This window comes from Varanus komodoensis, unplaced genomic scaffold (assembly GCF_004798865.1).
Source record: "Varanus komodoensis strain SLA01 unplaced genomic scaffold, ASM479886v1 scaffold2, whole genome shotgun sequence".
Lineage (NCBI taxonomy): Eukaryota > Metazoa > Chordata > Lepidosauria > Squamata > Varanidae > Varanus > Varanus komodoensis.
In genome coordinates, this window is record NW_025335568.1 from 46,524,553 (window position 1) to 46,548,476 (window position 23,924).

Consider the following 23,924-nt stretch of genomic DNA (forward strand, 5'->3'; position numbering starts at 1 on the left):
CCCACAACAATAAACCTGTGAGGTAGGTTGTGCTGAGGCCTAAGTCACCCAGTGAGCTCAATGACTGAGTGGGGACTGCAACCCAGATTTCCTGAGTTTTAGTCCCACACTTTTAACCACTACACTTCAGACAAATCAATCTGGTCTTAGCATATTGCTCACCATATAACACAGAAACTCTTATGTGTATATATTATCAAGGGCTTCCTTAAACAATATTCAGATTTAATGCTGGAAAAAAAGAGTATTTTAGGCACCCACACCAGATTTTACTACTCTATGTTCTAGTTTATACATAGTTTTCACATTTTCAGTTTTAGAACCCAGAATGGTTTCTTTCAGGCTGTTCAACTACAATGGGATATGTCTTCCACATGAACATTGGGTGAAACGTACTTACAGTGTAGTGACATTTGAGGTGCTGGTAATGGACATGAACCTCACTTTTTAGCTGGATCATAGGAAGACGGATGCCATCATCCCCCCTGCCCCGCAATTTTCTGTACTATGTGGCTTATTGTTTTGTGCAACACTGCCCAGACAGAAGAGAGCAACCACTGGATATGCATCTGTCTTTTTCCACACTGTCCTTCAGGGGAAAGAAGAGGGAGTAGAGTTTGCCTCAGCTCTGTTTCCTGCTCTAGATCAGATGATCATAAGCCTCCAAGTTTGGGGTCTAACAGGCATCCTGATAGGATTGTACCCCAAATGAACTTGCAAATGCTTATTCAGTCATTGGCATGTACTATATTTGGGTGCATCAGATGTTGTTTCATGTACTGGAAAATGATGAATAATGGACATTGCCTTCAAGTTAAAATATGCATGCTGGATTAAAACAGCAATAGAATATAAAAATTTTAAAGGCCATTCTTGAAGTTGTAGGTAATACATTAACTCCTGGCACTGAACAGTTGATTTGCATTTGTTGCACAGCTGATAGCAAACCACAGCATAGTTTTGATTATGTAAATTCTGAAACAGATTGCTAGAAATGGTATTTTATACATTTATAAGCAAAGTTTTAATTTATAATCTAGAGATTTCTTCTAAAGTGACATAACATTGAATTAAATATCATTTCTAATATGGCATTAAACTGTATGCTATGGCATGCTCTTTTCCTGTTAATAGATTGAATATATAAATGTCTGTTATCAGTAGATAATCTAAAGATCCAGGTTTATAAAAATCTATTATCAGTGAATAAATATGATACTTTTAGTTTTCAACAGAAATGGAATAACAAATTAGATTAGCCTGTATGCCCCATCAGTGAATATCTGTTTTACCATCTTTCACATGGGTTAATAGATCTTTTGTTATGTTCAATTTGTGTAGGTTAGATGCCGTAACACCTTTTCATTATGGACTTGTTTGCATCAGCTAGCTATAGGAGGTGTAACATAAGGAATGTCTTTCTTATGCATATGTTTTGGCCTTGCCCAAAGTTTGGCTTGTTTGGAGAGCAGGTAATAGTGGAGATGAACTTTGTGTTGGAAAGTTCTTTAGTATTTGATGTGCATACTCTTCTTAACTATTTACTTTATTCTTGGCACTTAATACTTAGTTTAAAAGGATTCTTCACATCCTTTTGACGCTGAAAGACCAATATTATGATGCTGGAAAGACAAATGGCCACCTGAGATAATATGATGAGTTGCACACTTGATGATGCTTTAATTAGCTGGTCTTTAGGTGTAGTGTACAAATGAATAAATATATGGATATTTGGTTTGCCTTTGTTGAAGACTATATATAACTGTGACCAAAGATACTAGTAAATCTCTCTATATATAAAATATCTAGATGTGTGCTCAGATTTCATATAATAAAATGGTAATACATCATTTATGCTATTAAGTTGTTGTTTTGTTTTGATCTATTGAAACTCAATATAACATTTAATGAAAAACTTGTTTCATAAAGAATGTATTTACTAAATAAACAATATATTGAGCAAAGGCTGAGTTCCACTAGATGGAGCAAAGGAGTAGCCAACCTTTGACTTAGCAGTTTGAAATTGTGGAAATCGAGGGACTTTATTTTCCTATACAATAATGCAACACAGTTTAAAATAATGAAGCACAGTTTAAAACAGTAGCAATGCAGAACTGACTTAATGAGGTTTGGAAGGCGAATTGTGACTTCATGTTGGGAGGTCAAATCAATTTATGCAAGCATATTCCTTTTCTGTTTGTGAACCAATGTTAGGTAACTTGCCATTTGCCATGGCAGTAAGCTTGATGTGACTTACTGGGTCTTGCTTCAGAGCAAACATGTACAGGATTTGGTATCAGGTATATGGAAAAATTCAGGAAATGAAATGGTGGAGACCTATCAAACAGCACTGTCCTTCACTCTAAGTGTCAGACATTGCTACCCTGTAACTTCTGTCAGCCCTAGTCTGCATGCAAATGGAGAAAGATGGTTCTTAGTGTAGTCCAACAATGTCTAGAAGGCTTCACATTCTGCATTTCCAATTTATAGATTAACATGGCACACTGATATAGATGCCTGTCCTTTATATAAACTTTGCAAAGCTTCAGAAAATGGTTATTTGATTCAGCCCAATCAGTCAGGCCATATGTAAAGCCAAATCATTATTTAACGTTACATAAGCAAACTAGACATCCACATCCCCTCCTTTCTTTCTCATACTCTGAATAAGTATCTTCTGGTTTGCTTCAAACCATAGTTTGCAAGGTGAGTCAAATTAGCAAATTATGCATTTGCTTGCTCCGCTGACCAGAAAAGAAATAGCAAACCAACTTCAAACCATAGATTTGCAATTCAGTTGTAAGAGCAAACTGGCCTTTAATGTATGAGTGAGAAAGGCAAAGTTTGTAGCTCGTAAGTGCAACACTTGCTTGTATACCTCCAAATCCTGGTTTGGCTTATTTAGAGGTCCATTGTTCAGTTCAGTTTTAATTCTGTATAGGTCATAACAAAGATACATAAAATAATTTATGAAAAACTCACTTATTACAGTTTGTTACAAGAATGTTGTTGTGACATGCCATACATTTAAGTACTCTCCAATTTATGGTGACCCTATGAACAATGCCCTCCATAATATCCTGTCCTTGGCTGCCCTATTCAGTTCTTGTAAACTCAAGGCTGTGCATTCTTTATAGAATCAGTCCATCCCATAGATGGTCTTCCTCTTCTTCTTTTGCCTTTGCCTAGCATAATTGTTTTTCCTAGTGAGTCCTGGCTTGTGATGATGTGCCTGAAGTGCAACAGCCTCAGTTTCAATATGTTTGCTTTCAGGGCAAGTTCTAAGACCCATTTGTTTTCTAACCATCATAATAGAAATAAATTACTATGCACATTGTCAGCACTGCATAATAAAAACTTCACAGCTGAAGATTCAGTTAGAAGTAGCAAAAACTTTAGCTAATATTAAGGGAACCAATCCAGTTAGAACACTTTCATTTGCCTGGAAGAAAAAATCAGTTGTGGCTGGATTTTTTTTTTTTTTTAATCTTCATACTAGGAAAATGTGCATTTGTTCTGGAATGGTTTTGGTAGATATTTCATGTTTGTGAGTCTTGTTGCAGCATCTTGACTTTTAATGTAAGGGAGATTGAAAGATATTAAAATCCCAGTGAGTTGGGATACCTGCACAGTTCATTCAGTCAGAACATATGTGTGTGTGTGTGTGTGTGTGTGTGTGTGTGTGTGTGTGTTGAGGGTTACATGTTGGTACTGTTTCCTGTAATCAAAGGCTTACCCAAATCTGATAATAGTATCCAACTATGTCATTTTTGTGAATTGTTTTCAGCCTTAGGTTACTTCATAGCTGGTTTTGCAAATCGAGAATGCAAGAGGATCATATTTGCCTTGCTGAGCAAAGGCTGGGAATAGAACTCCCATCCCTTCCTCCCCCTTTTTGCTGCCTTGCGGAAAGTTTAGCTTTATACTAGAGTGTGAAAAGAGGTGGTGGGGGGAACCTTGACTGGAGCATGTCAGGCATATTTCAACTCGATTTGTGTCAACTCTAATAAGTCAGTTGACAGAGTAATAAATTGGGTGTCAGCTCAAGAGCTGGCATCTATTCAGAAAATAAAACGGGATTTCAGATTGCAGGCAAGTTCTTTCCCTTTTTTGATCTGAGGTTTCCCAAAGGCTTCACCTTCACCTTCCTTTTTCACAGAAGCCACTTTATGGAATCCTATTATTTGAAAATTTCACTTGTCATTTTTTATGAATTGTAGACTTCAGTTAATAGATTTATCGTCTATTAGTGTTTTATACGCACTTGAACATTTTACCAACTTGTGGACATTCTCTTCATACATCTGAAAGTGGATTTCATAACTATTATTTTTCTGTGGTACCCCATGTATTTTCATCATTTGCTGTTTTCTCTGAAGTTCTAACTCTCTGGGTTTGGGCTTCATTACTCCACAAAAATCAGTTTTAAAAGTAATCTTTTCCAACGTTGTCTGATTATCATATTTTTATAATCCCACACAAAGGCTATATTGGGAGTCAATGCTGGTGTAAACTAGGTAGAAAATAAAGCCAAGTTGGAATCTGTGTGAATCTTAGAGAATTTTCCTAATATTTTTGCCATGGGAATTGGTTAGATTAGAAACATATTACTTGGAGTAAATCCCACTGACATAAAGAGACTTCATTCCAATGAATTATGCTAATAATCAAAGTACAGATTAATTTTTTTATATTTTGTTTTTATTTTATTCTTGGGACCTTCAGTGTAAACAGGAATGGAAGACTAAACTCCACTTTAGAATAAGCTTTGTTTAAAAATAACTAAATTTTACTCTTTGACTTCTATAATATACAATCCAAACACACATAAATAAGTGTTGGTTCTTTTTTCAGTTTCTGATCAGACAGATTATCCTTTAACAGGTCTAACTATTGTATCATATAGTGATCTGTGGATGAATGTAAAATATGCAGATTTTACTTGCGTGACTTTAATTTAGTTGAACTGCAGAGTTGGTTTGAATTTCACACTTTGGCTACAGACCATGGAAAAAAAGACTCAAGGGCAAAATGAAAGTCCATAAAAATGGAGGAAATGTAGCTTTTCATATTTCTGGATATGCTGCAAAAGCATTACAATGCTTCTATTAACAAGGCCAAAGCGAGAAAACAGTACCCAGTGGCCACGATCCAACAGAGAGTTAAGCCCTTTTGATTCAGTGGGGCTTAGGTGCATGTAACTGTGCACTGGATAGTGGCCAATAAGTGATAACTTTCTGTGCAGACTTTTTTTTTAATTTCTTGGTCAGTGAAATGACATTGAAACAATACCTTTTCTGTTCTCTTTAGACTAACTTTGATTCCTTTCTGGCTAGTTGTCTGTATGATTAAGAATTTAAGCTAAGGCTTGTAGTTGTCTCATGCTATAAATTGCAAAAATATGGTTGATCACAAAATCATCTTCAGAAATATTCAAAGAACAGGGTACTTACAAAAATCAAACATCTTCCAGGTGTTTTACTTTAGAAAAAATGTCAGGTGTATCTACCATTGAAACTTGGATGGAAATTCTTGGCCTATCAGCTGCCAAAATGAAGTTAAACAGATGCCTTGAGTGGAAAACCAGGACAGCTGTTAGAGGGCTATGAGTGAAGCACAGGTGGGCTATGACAGCCAGAGGTGAAAGAGGGTCCTATCATTCTCCTTCCCTATTTTACTCATTTCCAAAGCTTTTACTTTTTTAGAATAATAGCCAGGAAACATTGTGAGAATATTTCCCAAATAGCAGCTTAGTGCTATTATACTTTGATCATAGTGTTCTTTCACTGCTAGAGTAATCAATGGACAGAATAGCATAACTAAATTGGGTCGATTTAAATCTCAGGTAAATTAAATTTCACCCTAGATCCCAGCATCTAAATAGCAGCAATTTTGTATTGCTGACTGTATTTGTCTTGTTTGTAATCTCTGGTGATGTAGTTGTGCCTATGCTCATTTGTCTCATTCTTTCTATAGTTTCATTTTAGTGGGACTCTTTTGGTTTGGTTCTGAGTAATTTATCTCCCCAACCTCATTTATATGCTGCTAGATTAAACTTGTGGTATTGATTCAGCAATTTTTGGTCCAAGGTTTTTAGAAACTACTGAGATTATTATTTAGTCCATAAAAACATGGAAGCCATATGTCTGCTTCCACAACAAGCAGCTTATTGAAAGCTTGCAGAAAAAGCATTTGTATAGTATTGACTGTAGATAAATATGGGGTGACCAAACTCTTCTTCAATATCTTGGGTCCAGCAACATTTAGAGGAAAGTGATGAATATGTGCTTAAAAAAAAAGTGCTCTTAAGTCTGGTTCCCAACAAGCACTAACTTGGGAGTAAGTCTTCACTCAGTGTAACATGCTTCTAAGTAAGCATACATAATATTGGAATTCACGCCAAACTTGGAAATGTTCTTCTGAACCCTGTATTTTGTTTTGTTTTTATAACTTTCAGAGCTTTGTTTAGAAGTGTTGAGATAACGATTTTCATCTATGTTTGGGAAAACTATAGACTTATGGAACTGCCATGGGACTCACCATGGACATGGTATTTGACATTCCTTGGAGTAGATTTTGGATACTACTGGTTTCACCGCATGGCTCATGGTAAGATTTTATTTCAATTTATTTTGCTTTTGTGAATTATGTATATGGCTTAATTTCTCACAAGTTGCTGGCAAAGACACCCTCAGATTGATGGGGCTATGGAAAGGTCCAGCTTTTGCTTATTACAGTCCACTCAGACAGATTCATCCAAGTCTGAGGAGGCAGTGGAGGAGCAGATTCAGTGACTTTGCAGCATGAAGGTTACTAAGTGAAGTTTCTCATATAGTGTGAGAACCAGCCTGCGGAAAAAGAGACATTTCAGAGCTGGGGGTGGTGTGGAGGAGATGGAGGGCCGTTCCTTGACCCTGTCAGGAGATGACAAACAAAACAAGTAAATTACAAAGTGTCCAATGTTCCCACCATCTAGCCCTCATGCTGAAGGTGGAGTCAGAAGCCTTTCAGAAAGGATGGGAAGGAGAAGAAGGTTCAGTTTGGACACTCTTTACATGGGCAGATGCTTCTCCCCCATCTCAGGGAGAAGGCTACTGTGATTTACACTGCTTTGCAATCTGTTAAGCTTTAATAAAATGCTTCAAAAATTTCGTTTGAGTCTGCTTGAGAGGAAGAGAGACAGACCTGCTCACAACAAATTCTGTTACTCATTAAGAAGTTGTTGTACCATGGACCACCTGCTAGCAGGGACTGTCTGTCACTCCTAGATGCCTTCTTCTACTGTGTGCTCTTGGGGTAAGAGCCACTTCTCCCAGTGCTGGTTCAGTCCCTTGCTTTGTATGTTCCTCCTCACCTACCATTGACCTCTCATCCTCCTCTGCCCTGCTTTTGCCCTTAACTGGGAAAGACAGAATCTCTCTCTCCCTCTCTCTCTCTCTCTCTCTCTCTCTCTCTCTCTCTCTCTCTCTCTCTCTCTCTCTCTCTCTCTTTTGCTTTGTCTATATGTTCATCCTGCCAACCTTGCTGTTCAAAAGCATGCAAATGCAAGTAGATAAAAAGGTACCACTTTGGTGGGAAGGTAAACAGAGTTTCGTGCACTTCGGAGTTTAGTCGTGCTGGCCACATGACCATGGAGACTGTCTGGGGACAAACGCTGGCTCCCTCGGCTAGGAAACGGAGATAAGCACCACCCCCTAGAGTCAGGCATGACTGGACTTCACATCAAGGGGAAACCTTTACCTTTATATGATCATGCCCAGAATTTACATTCAGCATCAGAAACCGTGCACTCTGAAAGTGGCACTACAACTGTGAGATTCTCCTCCTAGAAAAGTCTTGTCAGTTACCTTACTTTCCCATTATATACAGGGCTTTGAAAAAGTCCTTATTCAAGTCAGAACTTTATGATTCTTGTTTTTATTGTTTCATTTCTAGGACTGTACTTTTAATATTATAATTATGTTTCTTTTTAATATAAGCCACTGCAAAAATTAGTTTGGAAAGCAGTATTTAAATATATCTAATATTGTGAATTTGGATGGAATCCAAGCTAATGCACTACTTTCTTATGCTATGTCCTCACCCTAACTAGGTCAATTTTCCTGGAATTAGTGGAGAAGCTTCAATGGCTATGCACTTATGGAGTTCCTTCATATCATACTTAAGACTTCCAGATTTTATTCTCAAAGTAAAAACATTACAGACTTTTCAGATGTGTAGAAAACATTGGCACTGACTTAGAAAAATGATGGGAACAGGTATGGGCTGTTGAACTGAGTGGAAATGAGGGCTGGGTTCTTGTCTAATGGGAACAGTGATGATGGAAAAAGAAGTGGGGTCAGAACTGGGCTAGAACAAAGCTGGGAGGGTTGGTTGTTGAGTTAAGTAGAAGAGGAAGGAGGCAATCGGACATACAGCAATCCTGTGGGGAAGAACTTCAGACTTGATTTAGGGAGAGGGTGGGTGGGATATGAGGAAGTGCATGGGAGATGAGACAATAAGGCTAAGAAGAGGGGAATATTCATCATAAGGGGGTAGCCAAGTTCTGTGTGTGGGTGTGAGAGAAAGAGAGGATGGGGGAATATAAGCAATGGCATTTAACTGTACTGGCAGCACTACATTGTCCTGAAAAATATGATCACCATTTTGAAAACGATAGGATTGTATAAAGCTATTATTTTTAGACACATACTAAGCACATAATTTGTCAGCCAAATTCACATTAGCAGAGAGAGAGAGAGAGAGAGAGAGAGAGAGAGAGAGAGAGAGAGAGAGAGAGAGAAGGAAAATCTATTCCATTCTGTTTGGATTGGACTGCCCCTGAAGGCTAAAGCCTGTCAAACTTTTATTTAAATTTGATAAATTCATGCAGACAGTGTGATTTTATATGGGGGCATGATCAGTTTCACGATTTTATCTTCTGGCACTTTGTTTCTTTAAGGCAAAGCAGCCTTGGAGGCTATGATCAAGAGCAGGAAGATTTCTTTCTTTTCTTTTTTTTTTTTTTACTCATTCCCTTCCTGCCACTGGTATGCTCCAAGTCCTTTCCTTCATACCCACCTGTGCATGCAGAGACAAGATATAGGATCCCTTGAAGGAAATAATAATGCAGTTGAGTCTCACATGTTGTTTCAGCCACAAGTGAACTTCAAGCAGAGAATAAAGAGAGTGTGCAACCGACATAGCCTTCTAACTAACCGTCTATGCTGGATGGATGCCAGTTCAAAGAGTGTGAGAGTTGTGTGCCACAATATTTGCAGAGAATGGGCTCTGCAGTAGCACATATGAGTGGGTGTGCTGCCTACCAAAATATTCTCTTTTAGGCAATTATGCAATGGTGAGGAATCGGTGATTAAACTAGTGCTGGATGTGCAGTAGAAAATAATAGAAAGGAGAGTTGCTGGTCATTCTGAATCATTCAGAACTATTGTATTTGTGAAGATGCTATAATGGCATTTTTGTTCTGTGATGTTCCGGAGGAGTCAAAGGGAGAAAACCTTCCACATCCTTTAATGGCCAACAGAAACTGAGTCTGCTGAAAAGTAGTTCTACTTCTATTCAAAGTATAGATTTTATTTCTTTTTGCCATAGAGCAAATGGGAGAAAAATAATCTGCTTTAAAGGCTATATGAACTTCATATATGATGGTGATGCTGTTATTATCACTATTATCATTGCTATATATTAATACATGGAAAAGGTTGCTGAAGGAAGCTCATTTGCAAGCTACCTAAAAGAGATGAGGATATAGAGTTAGGAAAAGCTTTACAAACTGCAACTTTCAAAACAGCAACGTGCTACCATGAAAAGTGTAAAACTAATGCACAAACTGTTGATGCAGGAGCCTTGTTTCTGGTGGAATAAGCTGCTTAATAGGAAATTCATTTACATTTACTATAAATGTTACAATGTCACTGCAGTATATGAGTTATGGTGCTCAAAAATGATACATTCCTTTACACAGGAAGTCCTCATCTATGCCTGGTGGGCCATAGGTGCTTCTTATTTATTTGTGCTAGGAATATATATGTTGTTGTCATAAGAAGATTCCTGATGGATCAGACCGAAAGGATACCTACTCTAGCAGTTCTCACCGTGGCCAGTTGGAAAGCCACTGGAAACTCACAGGCAGAAAAGTGCAATTTAGTGTTCTCTTGCTTCTGATACTGCGGCTGATATATGGGGCCCTTGTGTAGCCATTGAAAGCCATAACCTTATTGTCTATAAATTCATCTAACTTCAGCACAATCGTAGGTGAGATGAGGACCTTTCTCAGCTTTTTAACTTGGCATTGCATCCAAGCTTCAGCTGTACAAGAGATGAGTGGAACCAATAAAGCAAGCCAAACAAGCCTTCCTTCTAGTTTATACAGATCTTCTAACAGTAGAATGGTTGAGGAATTACATGATACTGGGCTATGGACTAGGGAAGGACTTTCCCAACATGTGCCTTGAATCATGCCGTGCTTTTCTCACTAACAGCCTAGAAGTGCAAACTATACTTGAATCGTCTCTTTTTTTTACAGTTATTTACAATATAGATGATGATGATATTAATTTTATTTTTATACTGCCCCACTGTGGTTTAAAACAATCCATGAAAACAGACAACACAGATACAATTAAAACATCATAAAATCAGAAAAATTAAAAAGTTTAAAAGAGCTTAAAACAAACAATGGAAAATAATTACTCTGCGAAACACCTGGGATAGGTAATCCCCCTCAAGCCCTGCATGGCCAAACAAGTCTTAAAAGGCCTCGGAGAAGAGAGCCATCTTAACTTGACAATGAAAAGGTGACACATTAGGTGCCAGTTTGGCTCTAGCAGGGAAGTTGTTCCATAGATGGAGGCCACCACAGAGAAAGCCCTTACCCTTGTTTCCATGTTTCACACTTCCCTCAGAGCTGACACTCAGTGAAAGACTCCAGAGACTGAGCATAGTATCTGAGTAGAACACTTGTTGGGAACTCTTGCTTGGTGAACCCATGAAACAAAAGGCAAAATCAAATGAAAAAGACCTGTTAAAATGAATACTTTTGAATGTAGCTCTCTGGAACTGTTACGCTTGAACACTGCATAAATACGTGTTGCTTTCACTCTGTCTGAGCATATTTGGGAGGAAATGTACTCTCACTCTCTTGCATATATTGAACTTTTATTTTAAAAGTGGTTTCCATATCTGTATTGTCTGTCTTGAACTTTGAAAACACAGCTGTATATCGAATGCAATCACATGTGTCTGCTGTGTGGCCCTAGCAATTTATATGCATAGACAGAATAAGAAGACTTCAGACTGCTTATATTTATACTTATTGGCATCCTAGGGAAAAAGGTAAAGTTCAGTTTATAAAACCTGGGCAAAGAAGGATGTAACTTTTTCTTTTCTCCCTTGGGCTAAATCTCAGCTGAAATAACTGACAATTTCTGGACTTGCAGGAGGAAATGATGAGCTAAGATAAATATCCAGATGTTTGCTGGCCAGATGGATAATGTTACATTTTGGAAGACAATGGTATACCTGTGTCTCCTGACAGGAAGTTGTAAACACACGCAACCTTTTTATCTCTGTAGTCTTGCTGAAAAAGCATCTCGTGTTTTTTTAAAGTATGCAAATTTTATATGTGAGCTCATTAAAACTCTAAATAACAAATCCATACAGTGTGGAAGTAGTTTTGAAATAATGTCTCCATCTGTCCAGCTAATTTAACAAACTGTGCTTTGTTTTGAATTCATAGGAAACGTGGCTTCCAGAAGTACCTCTCTTGCATTGAGAAATAGGTGTGCCATCTTTTCACAAGCTTCTTATGGTCTATTCCCATGTTCCAAGTTACTTTACAAATTGAAAACCTCAATTCCTTTCCCTTTTCACCTCTCCACATTTATTCCCTCTCTTCCACCTAGTATTTGTTCTGTTTCATTTCAAGCAAATTGTTTGAAATCAGTTTATGCACATGCAGCAGTTATGGTCTTAACTTTGTGGGCTCTCTTTCAGCCTTAGGGAAAGAATACATGCAAACTTGAAGTTCTATTAAACTTTGCAAGCTGTTGTAAAGTGTAGCACTCACACCCAAAGCCATGTTCATCCTGCATCCTGAAGATGAAACTAGCATCCAGTGGAAATGGAGGGGGCTGTTTCACAAACACTAGCCCCTTTGGCAACTCCAGCAGATTGTGGGGTGGGCCTTTTTTTGAGGGGGCAGCAAATGAACAAACAAAAACTTGCACTTTTCATTCGAATTAGCTTCCTGTCTCACTCTGCATTGACTTTGTGACATTATGTAGCCACTCTGATTGGTTAAGTAGTATTGTGATGTCATACCAATGATATAAACCTGCTTGACTGGGATCATTTAGGCACCACAAGGGAGGAGAAGTTTTGTTTTGCTTTTGCTTGCTTGCTTGTTTAAGTGCCAAAGTAACAGATTTGTTCTGTAACAGTTGTTCCTTTTGACTATTCTATTTCTAGAAACCCAGGTTGGCCTATGAACTCAGCATCTGTGTTTAACCATCATCTGGGGCATATGATACTTGAATATTGTGGGACATGGAGTCATATTTTCAGAAGCTTAACAGATCTGGATCTGGTTTGTGTCTCTGATAAGAACCTACAATTGTTGTCCAAAGTTCAGTAGAAGAAAGTGAGGAGATATATCTAGAAAATAAAAACCAGATTTACAAAGTGCTCTTGAATTGGATGTATGTACATTATCCGTACAACAGATATCCACTGTTTCCATTACCATTCCAGGTCAGTGGAGTGCACAGATCATGTATTTGCAGAGATGTATCCTCCATCCATATGTTCTTTCCCAAGAGTAGTATGTACTAATGGGCAGCTTTGTGTCATATAATTTTGACATTTTAAAATTATGAATTGGTGATGAAGTCTCCTGTTGAAGAAATTACTCAAAACAATTTTGAGTTTGAACAATGTTCTTTAGCTTTCTTTACTTTACATCAGGTTTGCAAAAAGTGCAAGAGCATACCTAGCAATTGATTACAGTTCAAATGAAAATGCATTCAGAAATACAGAATGAAATTATTCTGTAAAATGCCTCCTACCAATGATGCATTTTACAGAATAATTTCAATATGCTGTAGTTAGGATCACCAAGATTGTAGAGAATCTTTCAAGATCCCCACATGATAGTATTCTAGACAGCATACCTGTTAGAGTTTATTATTAAAAGTGATGCATAGAAGACATATGTTTTGAGGATGGAAAGGAATCAGTATCATCTTAAGGTTTTATACTGCACTATAACATCAGGCATCCCAAATTAAAACTGTTATTAGAAGTGGTTGAAAGAAGGTACTGTACTAAAGCTGTTCCTTGCAATCTTGGCTATTGTTATATTATTGCAGAGTCCCACAGGCAAGCTGAACATGAGCAGTACAGAGACTCCACATCCTGGCTCTTTTGATTCTTTTGTCTGCCCTCCAACCTGCATGGCCAGGAACTTTCAGTTGAGAAAGATTTATGAAGCCCTCACTAACAGGGTCAACCCTGTTATATCATCAGAGGGTTCCTTCTTAAAAAATAATAACATCCATCCACAGCTCTGTAGGGTGGCCTTTCTTAGCATCAGCATTTTGTGTTTGTCTTAACAATCTGTGCACACAAAATCAGCCCCCCCTCCAGCTCCAGTGAGGATGTCCATCAATTCTGTTAGGCACAGTAGCTCCGGCTCTTGTTATCTGTCAGCCCTGTGTCATCTGAGGTAACTGATATGTTGGAGAGTTCTTGCAAACTTCAAAGGGGTAGAACTGAGCATCCTGAGGAGACTTGCTTAAATTTAGAGGTTTCCACATCAGAAGATCTAACAGAAGGAACTGAATGTTTTAAAAGAAAACTTCTCTCTCACACTGACAAACTACTCTAGGAAACTGCATATTAGCAGAGATTGCTAATGTTGATTGTCAGCCTTAAAAATAGACCCTAAGTCAGAAAATGAGATAAATAGATGTACCACAAGACTGCAAAATATTTTTTACACAGAGATTTTAAAAATAATGATAGATAATTTGTCACACAGCTGCCTTCCTTGCAGTTCAAGCTTACTGAAAGAATCACATAAATTATTGCTTCCAAGAACTTATCAATTGATAAATATTTATATTTTCTTTGTTCTTCCTCACAGTGCCCTTTTATTGACAATGATTTCATAAATTGTGTCTTTTCTTTCTTTCTTTCTTTCTTTCTTTCTTTCTTTCTTTCTTTCTTTCTTTTTTTTGCTTTTCTTTCATATGATGTCTCCTGTGTTTGGGATTTAAACAATAATAAAAAATATATTTCTGAGTACTTAGCCAGGGATTTTTGAGCCAGGGATTTTTTTTAATACTCCCACTCTTATTTGTGAAGAGCCATGGGATTTCTAACATCCGCAAAACAGACAGGAACTTGGTTTTATGCCTTAAAAAGGATGGGTTTTTTCGCCACATAATCTGTAGTGCAATTACCAGTAAAAAAGTAATATTTAAGTACTATAAACTGAGCAATCTGCAAGGAGATTTTTTTTAAAAAAATTAAGACACCAACTCTGAAGTTAAAAAAAGACATAAGGAATTTACATCAAGTTTCATAGAGAATCTCAAGTAGTTGCCAAAATGGATAGGTAGCCAGGATCTGAAGTAGAAAGATGGATAGCAGAATTATGTATGCTTTTGAAGCCCAAGACTCCAAACACTGTAGGCCATGTTAAGCTCTTTCTTCTTCTGTGTGATCTGAGACTTCTCTAGACTCTGCATTTGAAGCAAAACTTGATAGGTGCTCCAGGCCATGGACCATCTTGGCAAGTATATCAAGCCTTAATCTAGCTGATCTGAGGACTGGGACTCACAAACTCTGGTTCTTCCCTTGGAAGTAGAACCTTGTTTTTATGTGCCTTCTGAAGCTGATATAATTTGCCATAAGCACATTTTGTGCCGATTGCAGTTTCTCATCCTTTTCTTAGGGTGCAGTTTTCCCAGACTACCTGACTGAATCATAAATGTGCCACTTACTCCCTTCCCCCGTTTGGATAGATGCACCATTTAGGAGAAAATATGATTTCCTGTTAACCATTGTTTCACATATGCTTACTAGGATCACCAGTGTCTATGGTGTCTTTAAGTTTATAGTAATCCAATACACTCCAGTTAATAAAAGCATTTGAAAATATTCTGGTTAATGTTTCCTGTGTTTCAATTCTTAATTTTATTTTTTTTACCTTTCAGAATCAAGAAAGTCTTGTTTTCTAATACCAATGTGCCTAGTATACCATATACTAAGTGGTATTTAGACATGTGGCCTCTAGGCATTGTGTAGAGGCCATAGGATAGGTTAGGGCAATAGGACCCTATTCTGGTCTTGGAAATGCCATCTAGGCTGGAACACTTCTTTCCATGCTGGCTGTGGCTATGAATTTGCAAGCCTGGCATTGGAGTCAAGAATTCCAGTGGTGTTGCAACCTCTCCTTGTCAGCAGGGGCAACAGGCATAGATGGCTGAAACTAGCTGGCAGTATCTTTTACATTGTGGGAAAAATGCAGAGGCAGTCCTGGCCCTTCTGTCCTTCCACTCTGGACTGGATGCCCAGAATTGTCTGAGTCCGGAAAGTTATGATTAGCCCCATTGTATGGCATCCTTTATTACATTACAAAAAATTAATTTCATGAAAACTTATAATCAAGTAATTTAATACTGAGTCATTTAAACATGAATTGTACAAATCTGATTTCAGGAGCCAGGCACTGTAGGTCTAAGGATACTTTCGCCATTTATATTTACTGTATTTGCGCAGTGTCCCAAATCCAGTTGTGGTTGTGTTTGGTTCAGCCAAAGCATTTAATTCTTCAGTCTTTTTGCACCCATTGACTGCACTAGTGAGAAGATCTTTCTAAGTCAAGTTGGCAGTCTGAAAGCCAACTGTAACTTCTTCTTTGTGTCTTGGGTACATGTACCATTTTTTTTAACTGAGAGCTTTTGCGTTAGAATGAGTTTTCAATATAAGAAATGCTTTACATTCAGTTTTCTTCTCTCTCTCATTTAGTGGTTGCTTGTTTAGTGTATTTACTGATCTCTCCTGCAGTACAAAGCAATCCAAAGTTGTCTGTACTGATGGCCTTCAACTCCTTTGGGGCTGCTTGCTTTCCTTCCTTTTCTTTCTGCAGAATTGACAATTTTTAGAAAAATCCTATGGAAAAACAGCTCTGCTCTGGTGGAGGGGTTGAAACAAAGGCTGAGGTGGAAGAAGCACTTTTCCTATGGAGGATAATTTTTTCAATAATGCACATGTATTGCTTCTAGTCTGCATCTGAATACCAGTTTTTGAGAGAGAGAAGCAAGAAGGTGCTGTTGTGTTCCTGTCCTGTTTATGGGCTTCCACGGACAGCTGGTCAGCCACTGTGGAAACAGAAGCCTAGACTAGGTAGGCAGTTCAGATTGAATAGGGATCTTGTGCCTTGTAAGCTTGTGCTGATAGCATTTGTGATGGTGTGAGCAACAGCTTTCTGCTTTTAATTTGGCTTTTTAATCTGTTTTATTTTTTACACTTCCCCTCCCATTGTTCCCAAAGGTAGAGCTCTCCATCTATCTGTCCTTGGAATAGGAGGGCTGAAATTTAAATGGTCCCTAGGATACCCTCCATAGAACCATAGGACTGTACAGTAAAATAAAAGTAGTTCATAATAAATAGGTTCATATCATATCTTTGCATCTGTAGCTTTTTGACCATCACTGGAAAGTCCCTCCAGAGGGTTGGTGACCCATTCTGAATCATAGTATAATTTGTAGCAGGATGCTAAAGAGGAATTTTTGAAGAAGGATATTACAGTATTGGGAAAAGTACAGAAAAAGCACCTAAAATGATCAAGGGGTGAAACAATTCCCTTCTGAGGAAAGGTTACAACCTCTTGGAAGCTTTACCTTAGAAAAAAGTGAGTAAAGGGAGACATAACAAGAGGTGTACAGAATTATTCACAGCATGGGCAAAGTGTGTAAGACAACAATTTTCTTCTTTTGTCATAATACTAGAACTTGGGGTCACTCCATGAAGCTAATTGGTGGGAGATTCAGGTCAAATTTTCTCCTAATGCATAGTTGGAAATATGGCACTATTTCAATTTCACTAAATATAATTCGTATCAGTAACGGCAGCAATAGTAGCAGTAATAGTATTCAATTACATTTATACCTCACCTTTCTTCTTCTTGTAAGGAACCCAAGGCAACTTACAAGATTGGTTTCCTCTTGATTTTATCCTTGCAGCATTTATCTCCCGAGAGGTAGGTTAGGCTAAGTCTGTGACTGGCCCAAGGACACCCAGTGAGCTTCATGGCTGAATGGGAATTAGAACCCAGGTCTCCTGAGCCCTAGCAAAGCGCTCAAACTACTATGCCACATTGGCTCATAAAGTAGTGATAACTGCTATTTTAGAGGGATTTGAAGGAGGATTGAACAAATCTTTGGAGAATAAAGCTTTAGGAAATGCTTTACTGATCCTGATTAGGGATATGCTGAAGCTTCACAGAATGTGGTCTTCCAGCATTCACAGATTTTGTCTTGTGCTCGACCTGGACTTGTAAAGTGAGCTGAACTGAGAGGAATTCTGCAGGCATTCCTGGAATGAGAGTTGTACAAGTGGCAGTAGCACAAAATATGTGGCATAGAAGGGGAATGTGCTTGCATGTTTGTTCTGGGCCCCATTCCTGGTGAACGTTATGCAAACAACGTTCTGCATCAGGTGCTGATGCACAAACAAAAGGGATACTCGTTGTGTAGCATTCGCATAGGACTCAGTTTCTGGCAAATGCCACACAAACATTAGCTGTGCTTGCTAGGAACTTGGACTCGCAGCCACGTCAAAGCAGACCAGAATCCAGGGTACCAAGCCCAGGGAACTGAAGGATTCCAGCCCCCAAAACAGATCCTTAGTCCTGATGGCTGTAACCAGAATGTGCGTCTGTTTCTGTGAATCTTGAACAGGAGGCTGCTGCTGTACTTATACCCTACTTGTGGGTTTTCCATGGATGACTGGTTGGGCATTGAATGAACAGAATGCAAGATTCAATGGACCCTCCCTGGGTCTGATGAACAGAATGTAGGACTAGATGGACCCTCGCTTGATCCAGCATGACTTGTCTTGTCTTCTGTGTAGGTAGGGGTGGGGGATGTTTTCCTTCCCAACATTTTCTTAAGTTAATTTACCTCAGGTTCTAAACCAATATTTCTAACTTAGCATTCATTAATCATATAAAGGTGTAAAGACAATGAATGCATATTTATACCCTGAAGATTTATCAAGATTATATACAGTCCCATTAATTGGATGAAAACAAAATTGTTTACAAATTATTGGCATAGAAGGGATGGCAGAAATGAGACCACTTTTCTCCAGATAAGTAATGAGTTCTGTTGCTTCCACATTACTGCATGGCTTAAGTGACCCTGATGACATGATGGAGACACTTCTTCCATCATATAAGATGCATTGAACCAAACATAGAGAATCATGGACATCCACATATGGAAACTTGTATGAATGAATAAGTCATTTTTCCTTTACTCTGAGAATAAAAAGATGTCCCAGACATCTGCATGCAATTCATTTTTCGCAGTCTTTGTCAAACAGGTTTTGTGCTGGGTTTTGGTTACAAGTGAATGGTGTAGTGCTAGGGATGGTGTTCTAGCCAGTTTCTGATAGAATTTACTGAAATGTGTAGATGTCTTCATATTCAGACTATAAATAATTCTAAAAATTTAAATTCAGGAAAAACTGCCCATCCATCCAAACACTTGAGTTGTGAGTGGTTAAGTGCTTGAAAGTCTAGGCCTGAAACCTTGTGTGTACAAACCTATTAGTACTGAATTATTGTTGGTGCCTCTTCTTTTTGATAGCAGTTATAAGGTAGGCAGGTACAACACTGTCCTGCCTATGCTTGGAATAATGCCTACTGAATTTGGCCAGTGCAAATGGAAGACAGAGAGAACCTGAGATTATTTAAAAATGTAGGTAAAAGAGAAATTGACAGATTAATACATCTCCATGTAACACTCACTTTGAAAACATTTGGCTAGAGAGAAGAAATTGGTTCCCTGTAAAGGCAATGGAATTTCTTAGGATAAAAACCAGGAAAATCGTTCCCATGCACTCCTGGGTGTTTGATGTTGCTTGTATATGTTTTTCAAAAGGCACTCTTAGGCATGTGCAGGCAAAATGCCAAACTTACTAGCTGCTCTCTGGTGACAAGCAATTAAAAACTATACTGGTTATTGCTAAGTATATTTATCTTTCCTTAGCTAAAATGGGTCCATTTGTCTTCCACTAGTTGCAGTGCCTGCACATTTTTCTAAGTGTCATTTTTGAATTGCTAAAGGTATCTGCCTAGAATTGCTGACATGACAATAAATATCAGCTAACTGTATGATCTACTTGACACTGCAAAGTGATCTGGTGCCAGAGGACTGCAAAAAAGAAGGAAAGTGAGATCTGAGCCAATGTACTGGTATGGTCTGCCTGAACAATGTTTTCACAGAAGTACTAGAACTGCTGTGGTATAGTGCAATGACACACATCCCAGCTCTGTTGCATGTTTACTCAGAAGTAAACCTGTTGCTAATGATAGCATTTACTTTCAAGTAAGCAAGCATTACACTGCACATGAATGTCAGGAAGTTTCTGGTTCAAATCTTTCTTCAGATGTGAATTTACTGAATGGCAATAGAAAAGCTACCGGGTCAGTTTAGACAGAATGCCAAACAGTAGTTAAAGAAGATTAAGTGCAGTTTTGTATAATGTCTGAACTGCAAAACATAATTGGAAACCATTGCTTTTCCTCTGCAGACCATTGCAGCTAGAGACAGGATGGCTGGGAGACAGAAAATGAAAGCTGTCTAACCCCACCCCCAGTAAAGCATGGCCTGCCTTCTATTGAAAGCTCATACCATGGATTGGGTTCTAAACCACAATAGCTGCAACCATGGCAGGCTGTGAAGTTTGAACTGAGCCTCAGACCCCTAAATCTAACATGGAAATAATAATGCAGACAGTGTGTGCAGAGGAGAAATTCTCTAAAAGTTTATCAGGTATGGGACTCACTGTTGGCAGGGCTGTAACACAGTTGCCTTCCTGTTGCATAAGAGTTTTTAGCTTTTTGCAGTGCTTTTTGTAAGTTATTTTGAATTTCTTTTGTGGTGTTTTAGAAGTTTTCTAATCAACCTGAGGTGGCAAAGGATACTCTCTGAGAGTGTTTTCTTTCTGTTACGCATCTCTCAATTCTTCTGCAGCCTCACAGAATGCCTGATCTTTCTGATCTGAAAAAGCCCTCTGGGAGGAATTACCTTATAATATTTATCTTTGGGCTTTAAGGGAAATGTGGGAAGCTAGGAAGACTGCAGGCAGCCACAGAGGTTATTCTGTGGTGAAATACAAGACTGTCATGTGTACTGTTTGGCCACCTCCTAAGTATAAAAGCCTTGAAACTAACACATAAGAATGCTTCGTCTTATCTTTAATGGCAAAATGGATCAGCATGGTAAAAAAAAATGGGGAGATTTTCAGTAGAGCATAATAAAGACATACTTCACCAGACTGTTGCAGCCACAACGGGAGTATTGTTACAGAGATTGTGCTTGTGCGATACTCATTTGAGCATTAAAAAAGACTAACTATCTAAAATAGAACTGAGTGTTCTTTTTATACATACCATCATTATTCAGTTTTCCTTCAAATCAACTATTTCAGTTAAGTTTTACAGTGCTTTCCTATGCAGGTTTATTCAGAATTAAGTTTGACTGTACCCAAAGGTACATAGTCCCAGGAATGAGTAAAATAATGCAACCTCAAGCCTTAAAATATTTTTATCCTTCAAGCTAAATTATGATGGTATTTCAAATCCTAAGAATGATTTGAAATAAGATAGTTTTGCTCTATTTTGCTTTTACATCTGTCATTCAAAATCTCTCTCATTTGAACAACATATCCAAAACATCATAGAAAGGTAAGGTCTAGTCAATTGTTGAATGGTTAAAGGGATTATTGTTGATATTATTTTGCTTTCAAAACCACGCCAGGTGGTTTGTAACAATTTATCCTGCTTCTGTTGGCCTTGGCTGTTCAAAGGGGATTTCTTTGACCAGTGGACCATATTAATGTATATGAGAAATGCAAGCAATTAAACATTTTGTCAAAGTCAGAATGATAATTATTTGATCGACATCTATACTTTACAAACAAAACTTGTATAGATTCATTGACAATGTTTTGAGATTTTTCTATACTAAACAATGGAGCAGTAAGAATCAGAGCGTATGTTATACTTTAATTACCTGATGTAATCCCTTAGATCTATAGTGAGTGCAAGGGAAATTGTGTGTACAGTGAGAAATATTTTGAGAATTTTATATTGACATGAATCACCTTGTGGAATGGGCAAAAAGTTTTTCAGATTAGGTTGTCTGCTTATATGGTTTATCTTCTCCAATAAATAATAATTCAAAAGAAATTGAAAACATTTCACTGTATACATATGTTTCCTGATCTGTTTTTTCTCCTGAATTCTGGCCTTTCACTCCACTGCTATTCAGTGCTTTTGGCCTAATGTGCAGGAATACAATCGTGCTTGCAGTAATTATGGCCACTGCCAGACTACTTTGCCAGTTGACTGACCACGTAGGAATGGCAAGGGAACAAGAAGAATGGAAAATAAGGGAGTGGTGATAAAAGAGGAAGCAGACATAAAGGTCATTAGGCAAGGCTTTTTGAAAATCTTGGGACTGACTTTTGCAAGGCTTTGGCAACAAGTAAGTTGTTTATGCACTTTAAAAATTAGAAGTTGCACTTCAGCATAAACTCCCAGATCAGCGTGGCGTTAAAAGAATAAAATAGCACAAAGAATTTAACAATAAACCAGTATAAAGGCAAGAATGGCAAAATGCAGTCAATAAAGCAGGCTGAATCACAGGGCTGGCATGCTTGGCCACTAGCTGATGGTCCACATCCTAGCTGTGTTGCTCCTGCTTGTTCAAATTCTTTTGCTCTGCTGCTCCAAATACTTCTGGTTCTGACAGGGACAAAGGTGAAACTGAAAAGGAGTGGATAGCACTGTTTCCTGCTTGCTGGTTCTCTGCCGGCCAAGGAAGTGATACAGCCAGTGTGGTGTGGTGTTCAGTGTGTTGGACAGGGGACCTAGGAGCTCTTGGTTCTAGTCTCCATTCATCCATAGAGCTGAATGGGTGACTTTGGGCCAGTTGCTGACTGTCGAATGAACCCACCTCACAAGATAAAATGGAACTATGGCAGGATAAAATGGAACTATGTAAACTGCTTTGGATTCCTTACAAAAGGTGATGGGGGGGAAGTCAGGATATAATTGGAATGCAATACCAATTATAGCAATGATGAGCAAAAGGCTGAGGAGGGATAGCCGCTAGTGATGATGGTCATGAGAATGTGCACTCACTGAGGGAGGAGATTCACTCCGGATGTTTTGCCCAAGGGCCTTCAAGAAATGGCGGTGCATAAAAATCTATCATGGTGAAATGCCTAGACAAATAAAATGTATTTTTGGTACTAAACAGGTGTCAGATTGGGTGCCAAGAGAACTTCTTGTGAAAGGCAACCAAGAAGGTCCTCACAATACTGTATACTTTTCTTACTAAGGAAGTTAAATGAATTGAAAACTTTGTCAAGAATAAAGTGAACAGATCTATGCATTTTGTTGACCCAAATGTTGTCTTAAGCAATCTCTTCTTGGTTGCTTCTTGGCCAACCCCTTCAGTAAGATGGCCTCTCCTAAATCAGTTAATGAAGCAATAGGCCAACACTATAAGAATAGAGGCATTTTTGTGAATATTTTTCATTCTTCATCTTAGAATTGTGATGCTTCAGCATCATCTTTTTCTTCTTGGCAGTCTGCTAGGATTACCAATCTGTTTATATTCTTCTTCCCAGCCAGTGTAATTGAACCCCATTATTCTCCTCCTGTGAGAATTGTTAAGATCATTTGTTTTAACTATTTTTGAAAGGGGGAAAATTGGCCTCACTAAACAACTCTTTCTTTAAGATTTCCTCAAAGTTTTAAATCCTGCTTGAACGTATCACAATTGATGCAACCTGCCTTCCTCACTGTTTCAGGAGTTTTGGCTAGACAAGGAATGAAAAGTGCAGCCCACATTCTGTGCTATACACATTGTAAATCCTTCATTAGGACAGAATATGAATTTTTGGCTCAATAATTTTAGCTCTGCTCAGCATTTTCTTTCCTCCACCCTCTTTCCTTCCTGTGTGGCCTCAGCTCTTTGCACGTTTTCTCCCTTTACAGACCTTTGCTTATTTCTCATACTGTAGTAGTAGGCCTTGAGGACACGTGACCTTGCCTTGTCCCATCACCAACATGAGTTACCAAGCTTCTGTTGTCCCCACATGCAGTGCACATTAGAAGGGTTTTATTGATGGCAATGCATGAAGCCCCTGGACCAGGATCATCTCACACAGTGGACTGTACACTTGGGCAGCAGGGACATGGCCTAGCCCAGGGGTCGGCAACCTTTAACACTCAAAGAGCCATTTGGACCCATTTCCCACATGAAAGAGAACACCGGGAGCCGCAAACCCCTTTTGACATCTAAAATGAAGAAGACACTGCATATATCGTTTTTTTACCTTAATGCTATGTATATCTTCATTATGATTTAACTGCAGCTTTTGTTCAGTCACTAAAACCTGTTATTTTTAATCTTACATTATAAACTAGTAGGACTCCTTTCATATATTTTGAATAGGAGAACAGCTTCCTGAAGAGTCAAAGTCAGTGCTAAAGGGCTGCATGCATTAAACAGCAAACCTCATAAGTTCGTCAGCAGTAAAAGCAAATGAATCTACCCATGTATCATTAAACAGAAACTTTTCTTCGATTTATCCATGGTTGGCCTATGGGGGGTGGG

At 38.4% G+C, this 23,924-nt stretch overlaps 1 protein-coding gene across 1 annotated transcript in view; it reads left to right on the plus strand.

Annotated features, from left to right (window-relative positions):
* AGMO (alkylglycerol monooxygenase) overlaps positions 1-23,924 on the plus strand; it is a 75,127-nt gene that overhangs the window by 5,358 nt on the left and 45,845 nt on the right. Inside the window, exon 3 of the mRNA XM_044429033.1 lies at positions 6,458-6,609. Coding sequence (XP_044284968.1) covers positions 6,458-6,609 — 152 coding nt within the window. The remainder of the gene's footprint in view (positions 1-6,457; positions 6,610-23,924) is intronic.